This window comes from Gossypium hirsutum, chromosome A01, assembly GCF_007990345.1.
Source record: "Gossypium hirsutum isolate 1008001.06 chromosome A01, Gossypium_hirsutum_v2.1, whole genome shotgun sequence".
Taxonomy (NCBI): Eukaryota; Viridiplantae; Streptophyta; class Magnoliopsida; order Malvales; family Malvaceae; genus Gossypium; species Gossypium hirsutum.
This window is the reverse complement of record NC_053424.1, coordinates 7,090,045-7,110,584: the sequence shown is the minus strand read 5'-3', so window position 1 is coordinate 7,110,584 and position 20,540 is coordinate 7,090,045. Positions and strand designations below refer to the sequence as shown.

The following is a 20,540-nucleotide window of genomic DNA, read 5'->3' as shown; positions in this document are numbered from 1 at the left end:
TATAAAAAATTAAAATTCATTATCAAAATATTGAGAAGAAGAATAATCTATGATATAAATACATCACGCCAAACAAAATACCGCACTTATCATACTACACTAGAAATCTAACAAAATACAAATAGAACAAAATAAGGATGAATGAAAGACATTAATGATATATAAAATCATTGTTTCTAATGCATATGTAGAAATCAAGCCATGGTGTGCACCAAGGATCCGGCTCTCGTAATAGCACCAGGCCTTGATCAAAATAATACTGCGTTTGAAAAGATGATCTTTTCCAATTAGCTGGTCAACCTGAAAAACAAACAGTTCAAAAGAAGTCATGTGTCAATTAAACTTGCCACCCTTGATATTGCTATAGGAATTAATGCATGGAGAGTGATGGAGATGGGATTGGGGATTCCTCAAGGCTGCAGCAGTAAACTTAAGCAACAATGTGGGAAAAGGTGAAATGAGAGATTTTAGACTAAATCCAAAGCATTAATTTCTACTAAATGAAAACAAACAAACAAATATAATTGTTAAAGAAACATTAATTTCTCTTAAATCCGGTAAAATCTTAAAGGATTTAGAAATGAATGAAATATAAGGGGGAAAAGAAAGAGGAAAAGCTAAAATCCACTTTGTCGGTTAGTAGTGATATGGAAGACAAAAAGGATAAAACACCACATACCAAACGAAGATCATAAAACTACTAAGAATTTAATGCCAGAAAATGAAACAATGTACCATTTAGAATTATACTTTTGAATAATCTTTTGCATCAAGTGTTTTATATGAATTATGATTACCACATCCACAATGTTTGGAATGGAAACGGATTCTAAACATATCAATGTTGGATAGGATTAGATGATACCTTCTCCAGAAAGCAAAGTGCAGATAGACCAGCCGTTTGATTGAAAGGGATGTCCACCGGTATGTCATTCACAGTGCATTTCACTATTTTAACCTGCAATCAAATTCCAAAATAACCGAAATGAGCTCAAGATGATTTTAAGCTATATTTGCTGCTTACGTACATATACTAATATGCAATAAATACCATTTAACTGCACGGGAACAACGACAAAGATGCAGCTGAAAATTTAATATCAGCATAATAGCACAAATAGAAGTTGTTGCCAAGTGTCCAACAACATATGACTTATGTGGTTTTATTCAATATCAGTTAAGCGCCTAGTCGTTTGCTACCCTAATTTCCGTTATCTACATTACAGGAACGTCTTTTAAATTTTTACACGTGACAGAAAGTTATAAAGGGTGCTACCTTCATCGATTAGCATTGGGATGCAGTTTCGATGCTATGTCCAATAAAAGCGAAGTTAAGGAAAGAAATAAATCAGATGAAAAACACAATCCTTTAATTAAATAATATTTAAATAATTATTATATTTATAATAATATTTAAATAAATTAATCCAAATTATATAATTTAAAAAATTGTGTATAAAAAGTTGAAAACCGTATAAAATGAAATGTTAATTTTGTTCCATGAAAAAATAAAAATAAAAATAATACACGTAATGCATATATTCAAAAATGAAATACATGAGAAAAACTTCAAAACAAAAATTAATGACAAAAAAAAATCATAATATTTAGTCATGTATAACACACAGAAGTTTATTACTGAAAAATGAAAAAGCATAATACACAGAAGTTCTCACTTCATATATCATCAAACTATAGATGGTTAAGAATGTCAGTGTCAAATCAAGAAGGAAAAACTAATATATTAAGAACTAAAACTCTACAAAATTAAGCTTAGTTAAAAGTAGACATGGTTGATAGCAGAAGATGATGTAACATAAGTCACAAACTATACACTGTTTCTTAACTTTGTCATAAATATTAGCACAAAAGAAAAAAGGGAAATGCAGTTAAACAACTTGCTATTTACATTCAAATTTAAAGACCCATACGATAGAGTCTAAAATAGCAAGCATACCCAACTCTCCTTTCCTGAAAGGTTCTAAACAATTCATTTTCTTCTACTTCGAACCCCACACCTTTGTCCAAAACAGGGACTGGAATAACATTTAGCCCATACACAAGAATTGATCTAAATTCATGCTAATAACATCATCAAGAGATCAAGGGTGCCAATTTCAAAGTGAATAAAAGTTCCAACATACCACTGCCAGTTGTTCTGCCATGAAATGGTTCACTTCCTCAAAGCTAAAGTTTCTTGTCTCATACTCTCTTCCTGCCAATATTATCAAGACTGATCAAACGAACAAATCAAATATTTAAATTTATTTCATTGGTATTATCAGAAGAAAGGCATTGTGTACCAATGAGTTTGATAACAACATTAGCTTTTGCTATCACAGCCTTGATTGAATTTTCATCCCTCGGGTCGTATTTCATTGGCACTATCTAATAAAGAGAAATATCAAATTAAAACCAAACAAAACACAATAAGCACTTCAATATGAATTCAAAGAAAGAAGGGGAAAAACGCAATTCCATAAGGTATGCAACCTGTCTTAAATCTCCCATCAACTTGAGATGAAGAGGGTTATCCTCGGAACCTCTGAAGGGAACTAACACCTGAGATCCCATTTTAGCTAAAATAAAAAGAAAAAAAATCAGTATACACAAATAAACCTTAAAACAACAACAACAATAGCAGCAAGCTCTCTGTAATGTACACATTAAGGCAAAACAATGTACAATTATAACTACGAGATTAAGTTTAAATTACCCAGTTATTGTACAAGATAACAACCAAGGAATCCAGTAGCGCCGAAAACAGTAGCTATAATGCCACTGCAGGGGAAGGGAAAATCATTTGACATTCAAAGAGAAAACTTTTAAAGATAAAAGTTCAAATCCCAACAAAAGGACCTGACGGAAGATCGGCCATCGGTGCCCTTGCGAACGAGGTGCCCATGCCCTTGTGGGAAGCCAGTGTAGATCCGTATCGCGGATGATCACCTCCATAGTCTGAAAAGGAAAATCGATAGTAAATGATTTATAACACTTCGATAAAAGGTAAAAGAAAAAAAACCCATCAATTTGTTGCAAATGTTAAACACCATTAGAAAGAAGAAGAAAAGATAAATTGGAGAAAATAAAAAGAGGGAATGAAAATGTTACAGTGATCGGAGAGAGGGTAAATAGACTTGATAGAAGAGATTGAAGCAGTTGGCCCCAGAGATTGGAATAGTTAAAACAATTGAAGACTCAGGGATGGAATGAGGACTCGGCGGAAACGATGGCTGTGGCAGTGGCAGTGGGGTTTACCGTCTGGACGCTTGCACTTATGCTTCTCGAAATCAAAGACTGAATAAGGATTAAGAAAAGTTCTGCAGAGAAAAATCTAGGGTTCCAAATTTGGGCGTTTAAGAATCGAGGTTGAGGTAGAAAAAATGGCAATGGGCATGGAGTTAAAAGTTCTGAATGAGCAAAAGAGTAGCTAAATTTTATTTGGAGGATTTAGGATGAGAAGAAGAGGGAGTAACGAGCGGGTAAGCAAAAGTCCTTTTTTGAGTGAGCGGGATTTTGATTTTTTTAAGTAAAAAAATGGCTTTTTGTGGCGTTCTTAAAAAAAAAGCCACTACAGCTTAATTTTTTGTGGCGTTTATCTTAAAAACGCCACTATAGCTTATTTTTTATGCTATTATTGCTTAATTTTAATTTTTTTTCATATTTAACATATTTTTTCTATTTTTTTTCAAAATTTTTGTGTTGAGATTATTATTTTTTGGAATTTTTTTAATTTTGAATATTGAATTTTTTAACTGAAATATGGAATAAAATATTAAATATTAAAATTTTAAGTTCTTTATTTTTTAATTTTTAATTTTTTATTTTAAATTTTAAATTTTAAATTTTTTTGAATATTTTTATAATTTTTAAACTATCATATAAAATACAAAAGGAAACTTTAATAGAAATAAAATGAAATCGATGAATTAAAAAAATATAAAATGACACAGCAATACAAATATTATTCTTTTAAGTATGGTCCACATTAGTTGTTTAGATTTTTATATAAATGACATTTAATTATATGTATACACCTAAATTTTGATAGAGATACATCTCAGAATTAAATAAATACATTAAAATATTTTTATATTGAATATATATAAAAATTTATGTATGCAATATATAAATATAAAATGATATTATATTAATAATTGTGTTAATAATTCACAAGAACTGAATCAAATTAAAGTTCATGTATACAATTGCACACTAAATCCTAAACCCTAAACCCTAAACATAAACTTTAAAATAGTAACTCATAAACATTAAACCCTTAACCATATACCCTAAACCGTAAACCCTAAACTATAATGATAATTAATTCAATATTTTAAAATTAATATTATCTCTTTTACAATTATATAAGAAAATATTTATCATATAAATTAAAAAACACTAATTAATCTAATCTCTAGTCTCTAAACCCTGAATCCTAAAACATAAACCATTAACCTTGAACCCATAACCCTTAAACCCCTAAAGCTCAAACCCCAACCCTTAAACCATAAACCATAAATCATAATCCCTAAACCTATAATCCATAAACTTTAAAATAGTAACTCATAAACCTTAAACCATTAACCATATACCCTAAATCGTAAACCCTAAACTATAATGATAATTAATTCAATATTTTAAAATTAATACTATCTCTTTTACAATTATACAAGAAAATATTTAACATATAAATTAAAAAACAATCAGTCATATACCAAAAATCTTTAAAATTATTTTAAATAATAGTATTTTAATTTTTTTTATTTTTAACAAATATTTTTACTTTCAAATTTTTTTTACGTGTCATTATTTTTTTCTGAAGAATTTAAATATTCAATTAAAAATAAATTGCATTTTAATATAAATAAACCACTTAAATTAAATAGATAGATGAAATGTTTTTTGCGGCGTTTTTCAAAAAGCGCCGCTAATACTCGATATATAAAACAATCTTTAGCGTCGTTTTTCAAAAAGCGCCGCTAAAGCCGCGGCAGTTAGCATAATTTTTTGCGGCGTTTTTTAAAAAGCGCCGCTAATGCTTGATCTTTAGCGGCGTTTTTCAAAAAGCGCCGCTAATGCTCTATCTTTAGCGGCGTTTTTCATTGAAACGCCGCTAAAAACCTATTTTGGTGTAGTGCAAAATAAAAAAAAATAAGACATTTACACTTACTAAATTAAAACCTAAAAATTACGAAAAACTACAAAAAAGACACTACTTTGTTTGAGAATAAGCTCCTTAAGTATATCGAGAAAGCCTAATTTGCCATATCAAATTACGGCAGATCAACGATGAGCATGGGATTTGGTTTTTTCTAAGAATTAAGGCCCCCTTGGATGGGCAGTGCATTTACCTACGATTAGTGTAAAAACAACAGTGGTGGTGATATTAGATATTGTAAAGATACTGTAGCATGAGACAAAAAAAAAAGCTCAATGCACTGCACTAGAAGTAAATACCCATCCAAAAGGGCCTTAGTTCAATAGAGTGGTTCCTTCATGTTATAGTAACCGACAATCTCATTTTAACTATTCTCTTTTCAAGAATGAACATTTAACTAAAAAAAAAACTCTCTCTAAATTAGTCAATTGAAACGGTATTTGAGTTAGGTTTATCTCTAAATTAGTTAATTGAAGCAGTATTTTAGCTAAGTTTAAGTTTGACGAGAATCATAGATGTCAAAACAAAATATTTTTTATTATTAATAGATGAGATATTGTTATTTTAAGAAAATAAAAAAAAATTAATGTGATAATATATGATGTAACATTTAATTTATCTTGAATAAAAATATAAATATTTACTGAATTTCGCATTTATAAGGTTTAAAATGAATGAACTCTTATCCAATCAACAAAAATATGATTTTCATTTTATCATTTCAAGATATAATAATAATTTCTATATCTTTTAATCTTAAAAATGACCACAAATTTTAAACGTCCAATCTCACAGTGCCACTTCACCCTGTCCCATAATTAGATCAGACATTGACCTTTTTTTTTGCCTTTTTATTTTCTTCCAGTTTTTCATATCTCCGATCTCTACATTCTTAAATTGGAAGCTTCTACTTTTTGGGGGGTCAAAGCAAATTAAAAATTAAATTATTGTCCAAGATTGATATTTTTACAAATGGAGATTTAATTACTTACCATAAACTCTTCTTTTTCTGTACCAAGTTCACACTTTCTTGTCTAATCATCTTCACACACGGTTCAAACACTCCTTCACTTTCGATCCCTTTTTATTTCAATATAAATAATCGAAAATCCTTGTTTTGATTTTCATTTTTCAATGCCATAAAATTCCCACCAAGAAAATGACTGCCAAACATTACCTATTCCTTTTTTTGTTCATCTTCTGTTTCTCATCGTTTCCATCTCACGCTCGCTTCATCACTGGCCGTCCATCCCCAACAGGTCTCCTTTCCGATGGGATTTCCACCGTCAAAAACCTACCTTACCTCCTCCTTAAACCGCCGGTTTCAGCTGAGGAGTCGTGCGAACAGTCGTATGGGTTCTTACCCTGCACCACGACAGTCCTGGGGAACATGTTTTTGATCATTGTTTATGGATACCTCATGTATTTGGCTGCTACGTACTTGTCCTATGGAAGTGAGCTTTTGCTTGAGATCCTCGGTCCCGGTATTGTTGGAGGATTGTTCTTGCCTATGCTTGGAGCTCTTCCGGATGCAATGCTTATTCTCGGTAAGTTATAAACTTTTCTTCCCTTTTTTTTTCCCCAGGAACTTTTTATTATTATGTTGTTTGGTTGGCGAGAAAATGCGTTAATGCTCATTTTTCTTGACCATTTTTCTTGCACAAGGAAACTGAAAATTCAACTCATGCATTAATGAGCATTAATGTGATGCAAAATTTAGCCTTCCACTTATGGAAAATGCCTAGGTTGGTTCAGTTAGTCAAGCACTCATTAATACGTGGTGAACATGGAAGTCCACCAGTTTATTCGATTTAATTTTTTCGATATTTTGCTCACCAGAACGAACAAGGCGCCTAAACTTTTTTTTTGTTGCTTTTTTTAGGTTCTTATTTGATTCGATTCTTTTGGGTGTAGTTATTTTGTTAGATAATTCGTTCTCTTAAAATTCTAATATGAATCTGCTTTTTAACAGGAATATCCTGGATCCTTATGGCCTTTAATATTTTTTATTTTGCATTATATTATTTAGGAATTTCTACTTTTGGACCATACCATGCATTTAAACTTTCTGCATATGGATCTGTGTTGGGTAGTGGCCACTGGCATTGCCAAGTTGCAAGGGTGGGGGGACCGACTCTTTTAAATTTTAATTTTTTATGATTAGTAAAAAAAAAAAAAAAATTGGGGTTGGAGAGTTTATTTGCAATGGTTTATTCAAATATAATAGCTATTATGGAATTTATATGAACTAAAACTAAAATAAAAGTTATTTGGAAAATGTAAAATTCACCTGCAATTCTTTTTTACTACAATCCTGCAGACACAATCGAGGATTCTCTGTTTAGAATGAATTATGTTTGGTTTGTATGTCTTTTCTTCCAGTGTCCGGACTTTCCGGAACTGCCGAAACTGCTCAAAGCCAGGTCTCGGTCGGAATGGGGTTGCTAGCGGGGTCTACTGTCATGCTTCTCACTGTGATATGGGGATCCTGCATTATTGTCGGCAGGTGTGATCTTCATGATTCGGTTGCGATCGATGGAACAAACACGAAAGGTTTTAACTTAAAAGGTGCACAGCTCTGCTCAACATTGTTCTTAGCTAGTTAGTCCTATATGTGATGGTCTAGTGTTGTTCTATCATGTATATGCCATTTAACCGTAGCTGAAAATTTTGCAGAGTCTGGTGTCAGTACGGATATTTGGACATGCTATGCTGCAAGAATAATGGCTATATCAGTTATTCCTTTTCTTATTGTTCAACTGCCACAAGCTTTAAGTTCGACTTCGGGACGACACCTAGCCGTTTTGATTGCGCTTATCATATCGCTCTTGATGTTGGTTTCTTATTGCGTTTATCAGGTAATATTATGTGCCAGAAAGGAATTCATTCCATCATCATATGTTCCAATGGTGGTCCTTATTTAGACATCATAATAAGTGATTTTGTTATTATGTGTATTTTTGCAGGTCTTTCAGCCTTGGATCCAGAGAAGACGACTCGCTTTTGCGAAGCACAAACATGTCATATCGGGAATTTTAAGGCACTTGAAAAAGCATGCTCTGGGAAGGCTTCTTACTGATGATGGTGAACCTGATACAGAGATCATAAGGAAGTGAGTTTCGAGTTTCACATTCGAGAAAAAACTTGCTTCTGCCATTACTTTGTACTTTAATGTTTAGGGCCCCGCTAAACAATATCTTACAGGTTGTTCGAGACGATTGATGAGAATCATGATGGTGGTCTTTCTCCTTCCGAACTGAGAGCGTTGATTATAGGAATCCGATTTGAAGAGATCGACTTGGATCAGGACGATGCCGTGAGTAAAGTAATTGCTGATTTCGATACCTCCCGTGACAATCTTGTACAGGAAGATGAGTTTGTAGAAGGAATCACGAAATGGATTAACGAGGCAAAACAAACCGGGGGTGCTTATCTCGAATCTAATACCGGAACGTTTAAGTTTATAGACCATTTTCACCAGGTAAGTATATAGCATTGACAACTTCTTCAAGATCATAACTTATGCAAACCGACTTATTCGATTAATTTTTGCAGCAAACAAAGAGAGAACATGCTCTGTTAGGATCGGAGGAACAAAGCGATGAGGTCGTCGAGAATGTTGAAAACCCTCGATGGATCTCGATCAAAGCAGTACTAATGTTATTGCTAGGTACCCTTATCGCAGCTGCCTTTGCAGATCCACTTGTAGACGCTGTCGATAACTTCTCCGAAGCGACAAGCATTCCATCTTTTTTCATCTCATTCATCGCATTGCCATTAGCTACCAATTCGAGTGAAGCCGTTTCGGCTATCATCTTTGCCTCACGCAAGAAGCAGAGGACTGCATCTTTAACATTTTCCGAGGTTCGTTTCGTGTTACTCCACTTGTTTAAGTAAAAGTAATCAACCATATATTAACTGATCATCAACCATTGATGCAGCTTTATGGGGCGGTAACGATGAATAACGTCCTCTGCTTATCGGTTTTCTTGGCGCTCGTTTACGTAAGGGGACTAACATGGGATTTCTCGTCTGAGGTGTTGGTGATTCTTATCGTTTGCGTCGTGATGGGCGCATTCGCCAGTTTCCGAACCACATTCCCGCTTTGGACATGTTCGGTTGCATACATCCTTTATCCGTTCTCGTTGGGGCTCGTATATGTTCTCGATTACATCTTCGGCTGGTCGTAGGTTCATGAACATAACGACTAGTTTTAACGATGTAGTCTTTCTTTAGACATTGCATATCAGAGGGACTGTTTCGGATATTCATTTTGGTTATATGTTCTTTCTTTTAGGCAATGTACACCTGTTTATGTAATAACCACTTCCCAAGTCGATCCGTTCGTGTAATATTTCCATTTTGTCTACTAAAAAATGGCCTAATTGTGGTTATAGTCCTTTTAGATACTAAAATTTGAGATTTTATCTTTCCATTTTAATTAATGTATTTTATTTCTCTATTTTAATTAGTTGTCAAACTGAAGTTAAAAGATTCGTAGTTAAGAGACTAAAGCTATTGATTACATCCAAAAAAATATTAAGTGACTAGTCTCTAAATTTTATATGTTGTCAGTAACATAACTTAGTTAGTTCTAAATAATTATATCATTTAGTGTGGATTTGAATGAAAGGTAAGGTGCTGTACGGTATGTTTTAGGTTACTTTTTCTATCACATATTATAATATTTAATTTTCCTGTTACCACTGTTTTTTATACTAAATGTACCGTACATTCAAACTCACCCTTAATATTTTTTAATTTTTTCACTCCTTCAAACTTACCCACTTCAACTATCCATTCTTAATGATAAAAAAAAAAAATTTATTCATGTAATTTCTCAAAACTTAAAATAAGAAATTCTCAAATTAAAAAAATTATCCATTTTTAATAAAAAAAATATCATTATTCTTAAAGTAATATATATGATATTATTTGGACAAATTATTATATAAATAAATTATGACAGTCTACATACAATATGGATGAAAAATAAAAAAATATATATTTATAAAAAGTAAATGTGAAATGTCATAAAACTTGATGAAATATATTTATTTACTGTGTGAGTGAAATATAAATTATTTAAAAATTATATTTATACAAAAATTAGTGAAATTTTAATTGAAATGATAATTATATATAATTGTTTAGATTTATTATACGTGGAAATTAGTTTTTTTTCTATAGATGTTATATAAAAAAAGATACAAAATAAATATTTTTTTGATTTTTTTTTTTAATTTTATAAGCAATATGTGATCTTGTAGAGTTAATTACATTAAACATATTTAAATTATGACTCGCATTTTAAATTGATCTTTAAACTTTAAAGTATTTTAATTATATCTTTAAATTATTGATATTATATCAATAATATTTTTTTATTGCTAAAATTATTAATTTAACCATTAAATAAATTTCAAATTTTATGTTTGATAATTTAAAATGAAAAAAAATTAAAAAATAAACTTGGTAAAAATAAATGTTTGTGAAAATCTTGATTTTGAGGCTTGAGGTTTTCGAAACATTTATAAAAATTATCATTCATTCTTTCTCTTTTCGATTTTATTTTATTTTATTTTTGTAAATATTCATTTTAAATGGTGTCAAGTAAAATTTTATATATTATTTAATAATTAAATTAATAATTTTAATAATGAAATTATGTCAGAAATCTGCAACTTAATAATGAAGGGTCAGATTCGTGGGACCCATCTTATAAAGCCCTATCAGATCTCCACAATCCCACATGCAAAAGTTTGTTACCAATCAAATTGCCTGACTCGTTCACCCACCCAACCTTCAAACCTAATTCCTTTCAAACCAAATAAAATAAATTTAAATTCCTTTCAAATCCCTGTATCTTCTTTGTGTTTTTAAAAATCACATGCATCAAAATTTAAACCCTAAACTGAATATTAAACCCAAATTTTTTATCATTCCATCGAGGGCTCAGTCATACAAAGGGTAATGCTCTGCTCAACTAGAAGGAAAAATGAGATTCTTAATGTGTTCTTCATAAAAAAAAATGGGATTATTTCTTTTAAATGTATAATCTATATTATAGCTTTAAATTGAGATCAACATGTCCAGCAACTTCTCCACTTTTACAATTAGCCATTGTTACTGTATTTGCACCCTCAATTTGCGCCATTGCCGGTGGAAAGAAGCTATAGTAAGGTCGATGTTGAGTGAACCCGCCACCACCTTGCTTCATAATTGAATCTCCAAAGCTTGCCTTCAAACACATTAAAATCGATCAAACAAGCGTAAATGTTAATGAAAATGGAGATGGTACTGCATGTTGTTTAATGAACTCACTTGATGGTAAACTAATGAGTCGAGGTCCGGCAACTCATAAGAGATCTGATTTGATGGAGGGTGCTTGGATTTTGACGTTGAACATATTGATGTAGTTGCAGGAGGGCCTAATGTGAGGAAATCTCGGGTGAAAACGCCGTTCGAGGTCGAACACGAAGGCCCTTCCTTGGAACTGATGAAAACATAACACGAAAAAAGTCTGGGATTTGAATCTTGTACTTCAATGTTTGTAATGATTGATCATGGAAATTAAAATCGAACCTGAAATTCGAGGCGTCGGGTTCGAAATTGAATGTGGTATCTTTGGTACTTGATGTAGTTTCAATTTGTCCATAGATGGAATGAACAATGGGAGGATATTTGGTGTGAAGAGGGGGCCTGGAGCATTGTCTAGTGAGAAAGGATATGGTCTCTTCATGCCAATCACCTTAGAAACAAAAAGGCATGTTATTATCACATAATAGCAAGGTAAACGTATATACACACTGGATCATATATATATATATACCTTCTCCTCTTCAGGCAATAAAGGCCTGTAGTACTTTTGGTTTGAAGGGGGCTCCGTCTGAATATTCATTACAGATGTTGATGATGAAGTTCTTGATGACAAATTCATCTGCACAAAACAAAACAACAAAGTTTAACCATTAATTCACCCTAAATTGTATTAATTACAATTTCTTACCATTGAAGGAGGAGGTTGATGTTGGTGAAAAGGTTGTCCCCTTTGCATCAAACTAGGCAAAGACCAAACAGGTTCAGATTCATAAGGCAAACTCAAATTGGTCCTAAAAATCCAACCAGGATCCAATCCAGGACACCCTTTTTCAATGTTGAACTCACAACAAGAACCCCAAAACTTATGTCCATTAACATTACTTGTCAATGGAACAGCAGCACTAGTGTTTCCATCAATGTTTTGAGGCCTAAAGAACGAAGTCGGAGGGGGTGAAACATCAGCAATTGAAGAAGAAGATGAGGAAGAAGAAGAAGAAGGGTGATTTGGGGGATGGAAACTTGGGATTAGTGGCAAAATCAAAGATGCTCCTGGATCTTTCTTTTGTTGTTCTTCTAATCGTATCTTTTCAAGCTGTGCCACACCGAGCCCTCTTTGGGGTACTTTTTTAGGCCTTTGCTTCTTAGAAGACTTACCAATAATATTGTTGTTTCCACCGCTGGTGTTACTGTTGTTGCTACATCTATGGGTTTGATCTTCTGGTGCCATTGTTTTCACTAACTTCCATAAAAAAAAAACCTCAAAAAATTGAAGTTTTTAAGTTAAGAGAAAACACCCAAATCTTTAAAAAGATATCAGAAACAATATGGTAACAAATCCCAGCAACCCTGGTTAAGTTTCATGCATGATGAAAAGAGATTCAGAGAGAGAGATAAAGGAAGGGTAAAATCTTTGGAATCAAAATAATTAAGGAAAATCTAGAGAAAATTTACAAAGATGAAACAACAAAGTTTAGAAAAAGATACCCCAAATCTCGCAGATATTGGAAGTCAAGAGATCAAACAAATCCCTAAGCCTAGCCATTAGCCAAGTTTTAAGCTAATATTTATATATAGCTTGAAAAGAGAGAGGAAAGAGAAAGATCACTATATCTAAGAGGTTTCAGATTCTCTCTATTAAAAAGCCTACTTTGTCTAAGAGACAGATCAGATCATATCAATAAAAATGATATGTTATATATAATTTGTTTTTCAAAATTCAATGCAAATCTTTAGCTTACTATATATGAATATATATTATTTTTTCTCTCATTTATCGCCCATATCCTCGCTCTAACTCTTCCTCTTTCCATTCCTAGACCCACTCTTTCAGCTTCTTTTATATTTTATATATCTCTAATTGTGCTTTCAAAGTTCTAAAAGAAGCTAAGTTCCAAGGCTACTTGGCAATGTCACCTTAGTTTCGTTTCAGTTTTGGGTATCTCTTGCTTTGCAACGTTTTGACCTAATTCTGGGACCCTCACTTTTATTCCTTCACACATGCATGCATTTAATTTTCTTTTTATTTGGTATCCACAATGTACTTTGAAGTCGAGTAAGATCAAACCCTTAAATAACTATAAAATTATCTTTATTTATAAAATTTAAACTCAAAATTTTAATTAAAGGATATCAAGCTTTTCACCACTTAATCTAATAAATGTTTAAATTTTACCATACCTATAACATGTCTATAACCATATTTTAAATAATTTATGTTAATATAAAATTTGATATTAACTACTAACAAATCATATTATATACATTATGTGATTTTATATGTAAAATTATTATTTGTTACACCAATAGTGAAGCTATAAAATTCAAGTTAACAAAACTACCATATGTCTTTACATTATATTTAAAATAAATAAATAATACATGAAGGCTTCCTAACTCTACTTATAAACCTTTTAAATATATATTTTAGATTATAAATTTAGCATTTAATGTTTAGAAATTTTTTATCAATTTGGCTCTTATTCTTTTAAACTAAATTTGACTCTCAATTTTTAAAAAGAGTTAAATTTTACCATCAAACTTTCAAAAAAAGTTGAATTATTATTTTTTTAACAAAAATAGTAACTAAAATTTTAAAATTTTAAATATGGCAACCTCGCATGGTAATCCACCTAAGATAGATAGAACCATTACAAGACTCCATCACACTGACTGACTCTTGCTAAATCGACTTGAAATTCTAAATCTTGGAGAGAAATTTTACCAGGAGCGAAAGCCACTCAGATTGCTTGGCTATCAAGCTCACAACCAGTGAAAGTCCTTAGGAGAAATCTCTTTGTGAATTTTTACAGTTAGTCCAGTCTGAGCTTAGGTTTTGGCAATTTTGAAGATAGATTTTTTATTAGATTAGCCATCCCCACGGGCTCCCTCTTCTAGCCTTGAAGAAAGCGCTGGACAGAATATACTCTCTCTTACGCTTTCGCAATTTGGCTCTCTCTTATAACTAATACCAGAGTAGAGTGGAGGGAAAAGCTTTAGCTTGAATTCTCGCTTTGGTACAAAATTGATAAGTCCGCTGACTTTACTATGCTTTTTTCGAATTTTTATGATTTTTTTAATAATTCTTTCATAGTTTGCATTTTTTTAGTTTTTTAATAAATTTTAAATTATTTGTTGACGTGACATATAGGATAAATAATATCTGTTAGCATAGGATATATATGGACTGTCATGCCAGTATCGTTAAAAATTAATATTTTAATTAGCATTTTAGATAAAAGAAAAATAATTTGATTCTTTTTGAAAGGTTAATAATAGTTAAAAAAGAAAAAATGTCAAATTAATAAAATTATAAACATTAAGAAGTAAATTTATCATTTTACCTACTTATATATATTTATATTATTTTTCATTTGTTTCTAATCCGAGCATATTTTTCTGCCTTTCAACTACTTGCCCGCTTGGCTTTTACTTCATTTTGAGAGTTTGGCTGTCAAGATTTTTGTTTTGTTTTCAATCAATAATGCATTTCATAGTTGAATAATTGAATAATGAGTTAAGTTTGATCTCGTCACATGGCTATTAGAGTGCACAATAAGAAAATTTTGGAACAATAAAAATTTATTATAGGCTATTTTTTTAATTAAATTAAATTAATAAGAGGTAAATAATAATTTTTTTTATAAATATATCATATTTTTCTCTAATTAGTTTAAATTAATAAAAAATAAAAATAAAAATAAAAATGTTTAATCCTTATAAATCATTTAAATAATGATGTTGTATTTTACAGGAACTCTTCTCTTTGACTAATTGAAACTATAAAAGAGATCACCTCTAAACCATTCAACACAATCTCACATGTTTATAAATTTAGAAATCAAAATCTAGAATGAAGATTTTGAATATCAAAAGCTTTCCCCAAAACCCCAACTCTATAAAGAATTCAAAGAACTTGAAGAAATTTTGAAGTACACCACGTTAATTCCAAAGAATGCTGATCTATTATTTGTTCATGTTGGAATCGAAAAAATTGATTTAAATATTAATAAACCATGATCTGTCATGTCATATCATCAAGAATAAAACTAGTGAGATAATAACCCTAATATATAACTTTTGCACATTAACCTGAATTTCTAATTAGCTCATTATTAATTAAAAATTAGTTACTAGAATATTTATACATACTTGACCCATACTTTATTTAATAATTGAAGCCCAGTAAGCCTTAACCAAATTAGATCACTTTTAATTTGGGCTAACATTTAATGATAGTAAATAATAACATGTAATTATTCTTATTATATATGCGATGTCCATATTTTTCCAACAATCACTTACTTGAACCCCCCCTCCACACACATATACACCAATTACCTTAAAATTACATGTCATTATATAACCTTATGAGCTCAAAACTCTACTATCATATCCAAAAGGTATTTCAAATTATCTCGTCCATTGGTTATGTTAACATAGAACCAAGACAACTTTTATTAAATATATTGTAAATAAATCCATCCTTGATAACGTATGCTGACACAACTAAATGACATATATCAAGTATGGATGTGCAACATGGAAATTACATGTAATGTGATCTAAACATGCCTATCTTAGTGAGATCATACCTTACCCAAATCAGAGGCTGAATAAAACCAAATGAACCTTATTTCTGTAGAAAATCACCTTGAAAATAAGTAAACTGAAAAAACCAAAAATGTATTTATAATAGAAAAGCATTTAAAAATACAAACTCTTACTAAAATCGAATATCCCCAAATGGTATTACACAAAAATCTTAGGTGGTAGTCCCTTAGTAAGCAAACCCGCAATAATGGAGTTTATTCCAATATGCTTTATAGACACCTGACCACTCTAAACTCTTACTTTAACAATTAGGAATTTAAAGTCTATGTGGAATGTAAATTTTATTCCATAGCTAGAGGTAAATTCCATCTGCGGGGTATTGTTGTGATCCATAGCCAAAGGTAGATTCCATATGCAGGTACTTGTTGTGTATCCACAGTCGAAAGCAGATTCCATCTATAGGATTTCGCTGTGTATCCACAGTCATGTGACAACTCTCATATGCAAATACTGTTGTGTGATCGCAACTTATGGCAATTGTCATCTTCGAATTAGTAGTGGTTAAACCACAAATCTGGTGTGTGTTGGTGGATGGAGTTTTAAAGAACTCCCATCATAATGTGTAGCAGTGGGATAGGACCTTTTTTTATTAATCCGGAACTGTATGGCATTCATGAAACTTGTGCATGCAAAATTGAGAATTTTTGGGATAATACATATGTACATATGTAAATTGTTGAATGATCTAAAATGTTGATATGTTGAAATTGCTATTATGAATTGTTTTATGAATAGTGTTTCTGTATAATAAATCATTGCACTAATTATTCCTGTGTTGAGTTGATATGAAATAACGATATTTTGAGTTGTCATTTGATTGTTATTACTCTAAATTTTGAGATAATGAAGTGAAGTGTTTTATGTGAAGAACCATTAATCTGAAGTGCTTTGTGAATCTGTTTATTCTTGAAATTTTTAAATTCATGTAGCTCACCCACTCTTATTTTTCCTTCTTTATAGATAACCCACAATGTTAGGAAGCAGACTCGGCATTCAGAAGACTTGACTCGAATTATTAATTTTATATAAAAGTTTCTTAGACTTAGTATTTACAAATTTTGTTATTTGAAACTTTGCCGTTTTATTTAAATTGTGACATGGGACTTAGTTTTCAGATTTTACTTAGGTATGCATGACGCTTAATTCATTTAGGCTATTAAAATATGAATTTTTAATTTACTATGCATGGAATCATGTTTTCATTAAAGTTACGTTAGTATCACTTTTTCGCTGCTAATTTGTAAATGTGTTTTCTTAAGGAATTAAATTGAAAAATTACCTAAGCTTTCAAAAGTAGACACCATTACAAGGATAAAGATTAAACTTAATCGATTTTTTGTTAACTTGTAAGTTTTTCTAAATATAGACTAAGGTTTTTTTTTCTAAGATTTATCAAATATTTTAATATGACCGATTCTTAAACTTTTGTAGTTCTGTTAGGCCATTTCGGTGGCTGATATAATCTCCCAAATTCGCGTCTAACATCTTAGGCCGGCTTGAGGAGGTTACATTTGGTGGTAACAGTCAATAAAACTATCTTTATTAATTTATATTTAAGTTGAATTTTTTTTTACTTAAAGGAAATAGTTAGATATTTTTAATTTAATAAAAACATTATAGGTATGATCTACGTAAATGAAACAAAAAAAAATATAATTGCCAAACTATTATCTACAAAACAACTATAATTTTACATTAGTAGTATAAATACACTTAAACGCTTCATATCTTTAATTTTAAAAAGATTAGAGTTATTAATAATTGTATAAAAAAATAAATAGAAGACTTCATCAACAATTTAGATAACATCATTTGTCCTTGTATTAATTATAATCACAATTATAGAAAAAACTTAAAACTCTTTGAAATCAAAAGGAAGAAAAAATGAAGATATTGATTGCAGAATAAGCAAATTGTATCTTTAACTTTACAATTTGGCCCCACCTTAGCCAAAACAAATAATCTTTTTAGCTTTATTGTAAAGAAAGCAAAAATTATTTGTGTTCCAATTGCAAAGCCAATACATCCCTTAATTTCATGGATGACAACATGCTTCTTTGTCATATAACATGCCAAGATTTTGTTAGATATGCAAAAATATAAGGTCCCCATTTAAGGCATCTATCACAAAGATTCTCTTTCATCATATATTTCATTCTCTCTCTCTCTCTCTTTTTTTTTATTCTATTGTTTTTGCTTGCATGACCTATGTATTAGTTTTGGATATTTTCTGTAATTTATAGAAACTGGCAAGTGTGTGTGAATTGACATCAAAGTTTCAACAATAATTGAAGCTGTCTTGACCCCTTTACCTTTAATTTACATTAATTTTGTGGGCCTAATAACCAGTTTATTGATTTTATAATAAGAGTAAAAGAGCACAAAAAGAATAATGCAAAAACAATTCAGCTGTTATTGTTTTTTTCTAAAATTTTATTAGTAGTCATCTAATTATGAAAAGTTATAAAATGGTCACTCAATTATTCAATTTTGTCTCTTTTGGTCACCGGCTGAATAACAGTGGCAGCTTTTAAAATTGGCATAATAATATTTTTAGCCTTTAACATTTGTAGATTATGTCAATTTAGTCTTGATTCTAAAAAAATTTAACCCTCGATATTTACGTATTGTGTAATTTGGTCTCTTTTTTTTACTTATAGCTTCGTTTTCTTTGTGACAATGAAGATTAATTTTAAAAGAATGTGAAAAGATGAAAATTATTATCTTGGATTTTTGAGCGTTTTTATTTTCTTGTATATTTTCAATCAATTTTAGCTGATATTTTTTTTTTACTTTTTAAGTCAAAGGGTCACAGAGAAAATAAAACTACAAAAAAAATATCAAATTACACAACATATAAATGTTGAGAATAAGATTTTTTTAGAATAAAGACTAAATTGACAATGTATAAATGTTGAGGGCTAAAGTTACTGTATTATACCAATTTTAAAAGTTGCTACCGTTAATCTATTGGTTACCAAAAAAATAAAATTAAATAATTGAGTGACCATTTTATAATTTTTAATAATTAAATGACAATAAAAATTTAGTAATTGTTAGAGATTATAGTGGAGTTTACCTTTTCTTTTTCCACTTGAGTGAGTATTAATTTTCTTTTATAAAATTTTCATGAATTTCCGTTGTTGGTAAACAAAAATCATCATTAATCAAATTCACTATTAAATGTTAGTAATGTGGCAAAGATGTTAACACATGGTAGTCCATTTGGATTATTATGTTAACGTGAATCTTTTGTTGAAGAAACCTTAAAATACGAAAAATATTTTTTTCAAAATTAAAAAAATAAAAACATTAAAAAATATTATTCATAATTTGAAAAAAAAATTTAATTTCTTCCAAATTATGAAAAAAAAAGTCAAAGAAAAATATAATATTTTGAAAAAGTAATTTTTTCTTTTGTAATTTAGTTCATTCATATGCACTAGGATTTGTGAGCCTATAGCCCTATACTAAAAACTTATGTTGTATATAGATTATTTCTCGCATCTCTTGCATTCAGGTCAGATTTTCTTGAATTTACTATTATTATTTTTGGATTTTTAGAATTTTTAGATATTATTATATATTTTAACTTTTAATAATAGTTCTTAATCCTGTCAAAGAAAAATAATTCATAATAATCCATGTAGACTGCGACACGACCAAAACAATTTGCCAGCATTTTACAATCAAATAGGTTAATGACAAATTTATATCCTTTTCCCTATAATTAAAGAAAGAAAAGAAAAAGTATTAAGACATTAAAATATTTAGGAACATAATTATTTTGGTTTGATATTAATAGTGTTATGATACTTGTTATCACTTGTCCAAAATTCAAATTAGTTCGGATCGAATTCTATTCATGCGTCTAGCTCGTATGGTAATAGGTGTTCACAGGATGGATATTTATATTCTCCTGCGAAGTCACATGTGAGATCATATATGTGACCGCATAAGTACATGTTAAATTTAGAGTAAAATATGTGTTGACGTACATGAAACTTACCTAACATATCATATCAATGAACAATACTCATATCATATAAATAGACAAATTTCGCTATCTGAATAAAACAAAAAAGGATACTCAACAAATTAAAAAAAGAAACTTTTATATAATTTATATATAAGTATATATATATCTTATCATTTCCGGAATAATAATTTAGACCCATGCTTGAGTAAGAGGTTTGGAAATTTTCAACCAATTTAGTGTGGGCTATGAATGTGGTTATCGAAGAGAATAAGGGGAAGGTACATGAATATCTTCTTATACATAAAGATGCGTGTGTCACATTTATTCCTAAATAAGAAGTATAAATTCAAATATATAATGGTTGATTTTGTGAGAAGTTAGTTATACATAGCTAAGCTTTAGTTGAATTTAGGGGACAAGTTGATGTAGTTAGTAACTGTGACGATTATATATAATATATGATTATGC

The 20,540-nt window shown here is 30.3% G+C and overlaps 3 protein-coding genes across 4 annotated transcripts; 1 reads left to right on the top strand and 2 right to left on the bottom strand.

Moving 5' to 3' along the window:
* Positions 1-3,601, bottom strand: LOC107917021 (uncharacterized). Of its 2 annotated transcripts, XM_016846413.2 has the most exons (8): positions 3,112-3,582; positions 2,860-2,958; positions 2,717-2,781; positions 2,494-2,579; positions 2,304-2,388; positions 2,145-2,215; positions 866-958; positions 1-300 (listed from the first exon to the last, which is right to left on the bottom strand). In XM_016846413.2, the coding sequence occupies exons 4-8, from the start codon at positions 2,572-2,574 to the stop codon at positions 100-102; spliced, it is 531 nt and encodes a 176-aa protein (XP_016701902.2). In that variant the 5' UTR covers positions 2,575-2,579; positions 2,717-2,781; positions 2,860-2,958; positions 3,112-3,582; the 3' UTR covers positions 1-99. The 2 variants fall into 2 exon arrangements, with proteins under 2 accessions (XP_016701902.2, XP_016701901.2); XM_016846412.2 differs by lacking the exon at positions 2,717-2,781 and having other exon boundaries at positions 2,494-2,562; positions 3,112-3,601.
* Positions 3,602-6,006: 2,405 nt separating this feature from the next.
* Positions 6,007-9,629, top strand: LOC107918214 (sodium/calcium exchanger NCL). The gene is made up of 7 exons (XM_016847755.2): positions 6,007-6,708; positions 7,544-7,729; positions 7,838-8,019; positions 8,128-8,273; positions 8,366-8,642; positions 8,717-9,025; positions 9,103-9,629. The coding sequence occupies exons 1-7, from the start codon at positions 6,321-6,323 to the stop codon at positions 9,349-9,351; spliced, it is 1,737 nt and encodes a 578-aa protein (XP_016703244.1). The 5' UTR covers positions 6,007-6,320; the 3' UTR covers positions 9,352-9,629.
* Positions 9,630-11,076: 1,447 nt separating this feature from the next.
* On the bottom strand, positions 11,077-13,327 carry LOC107916893 (protein SPEAR2). Its single transcript, XM_016846264.2, has 5 exons — positions 12,171-13,327; positions 11,994-12,101; positions 11,747-11,912; positions 11,486-11,657; positions 11,077-11,402 (listed from the first exon to the last, which is right to left on the bottom strand). Exons 1-4 carry the CDS (start codon positions 12,708-12,710, stop codon positions 11,593-11,595), a joined length of 879 nt encoding a protein of 292 aa, XP_016701753.2. The 5' UTR covers positions 12,711-13,327; the 3' UTR covers positions 11,077-11,402; positions 11,486-11,592.
* Positions 13,328-20,540: the final 7,213 nt, after the last annotated feature.

What these genes read in the sequence shown, in the direction of transcription:
- LOC107918214 (XM_016847755.2), top strand. Translation starts at nt 6,321, where the DNA reads ATGACTGCCAAACATTACCTATTCCTTTTTTTGTTCATCTTCTGTTTC. An exon ending in TTATAGACCATTTTCACCAG is followed by an intron (nt 8,643 to 8,716) that starts GTAAGTATATAG and finishes TAATTTTTGCAG; the next exon opens with CAAACAAAGAGAGAACATGC. An exon ending in CATCTTTAACATTTTCCGAG is followed by an intron (nt 9,026 to 9,102) that starts GTTCGTTTCGTG and finishes CCATTGATGCAG; the next exon opens with CTTTATGGGGCGGTAACGAT.
- LOC107917021 (XM_016846412.2), bottom strand. Translation starts at nt 2,955, where the DNA reads ATGGAGGTGATCATCCGCGATACGGATCTACACTGGCTTCCCACAAGG. An exon ending in GATGGCCGATCTTCCGTCAG is followed by an intron (nt 2,563 to 2,859) that starts GTCCTTTTGTTG and finishes ATGGGATCTCAG; the next exon opens with GTGTTAGTTCCCTTCAGAGG. An exon ending in TGTTGTTATCAAACTCATTG is followed by an intron (nt 2,216 to 2,303) that starts GTACACAATGCC and finishes TAATATTGGCAG; the next exon opens with GAAGAGAGTATGAGACAAGA.
- LOC107916893 (XM_016846264.2), bottom strand. Translation starts at nt 12,710, where the DNA reads ATGGCACCAGAAGATCAAACCCATAGATGTAGCAACAACAGTAACACC. An exon ending in ATCAACCTCCTCCTTCAATG is followed by an intron (nt 12,102 to 12,170) that starts GTAAGAAATTGT and finishes TGTTTTGTGCAG; the next exon opens with ATGAATTTGTCATCAAGAAC. An exon ending in TATTGCCTGAAGAGGAGAAG is followed by an intron (nt 11,913 to 11,993) that starts GTATATATATAT and finishes TTTGTTTCTAAG; the next exon opens with GTGATTGGCATGAAGAGACC.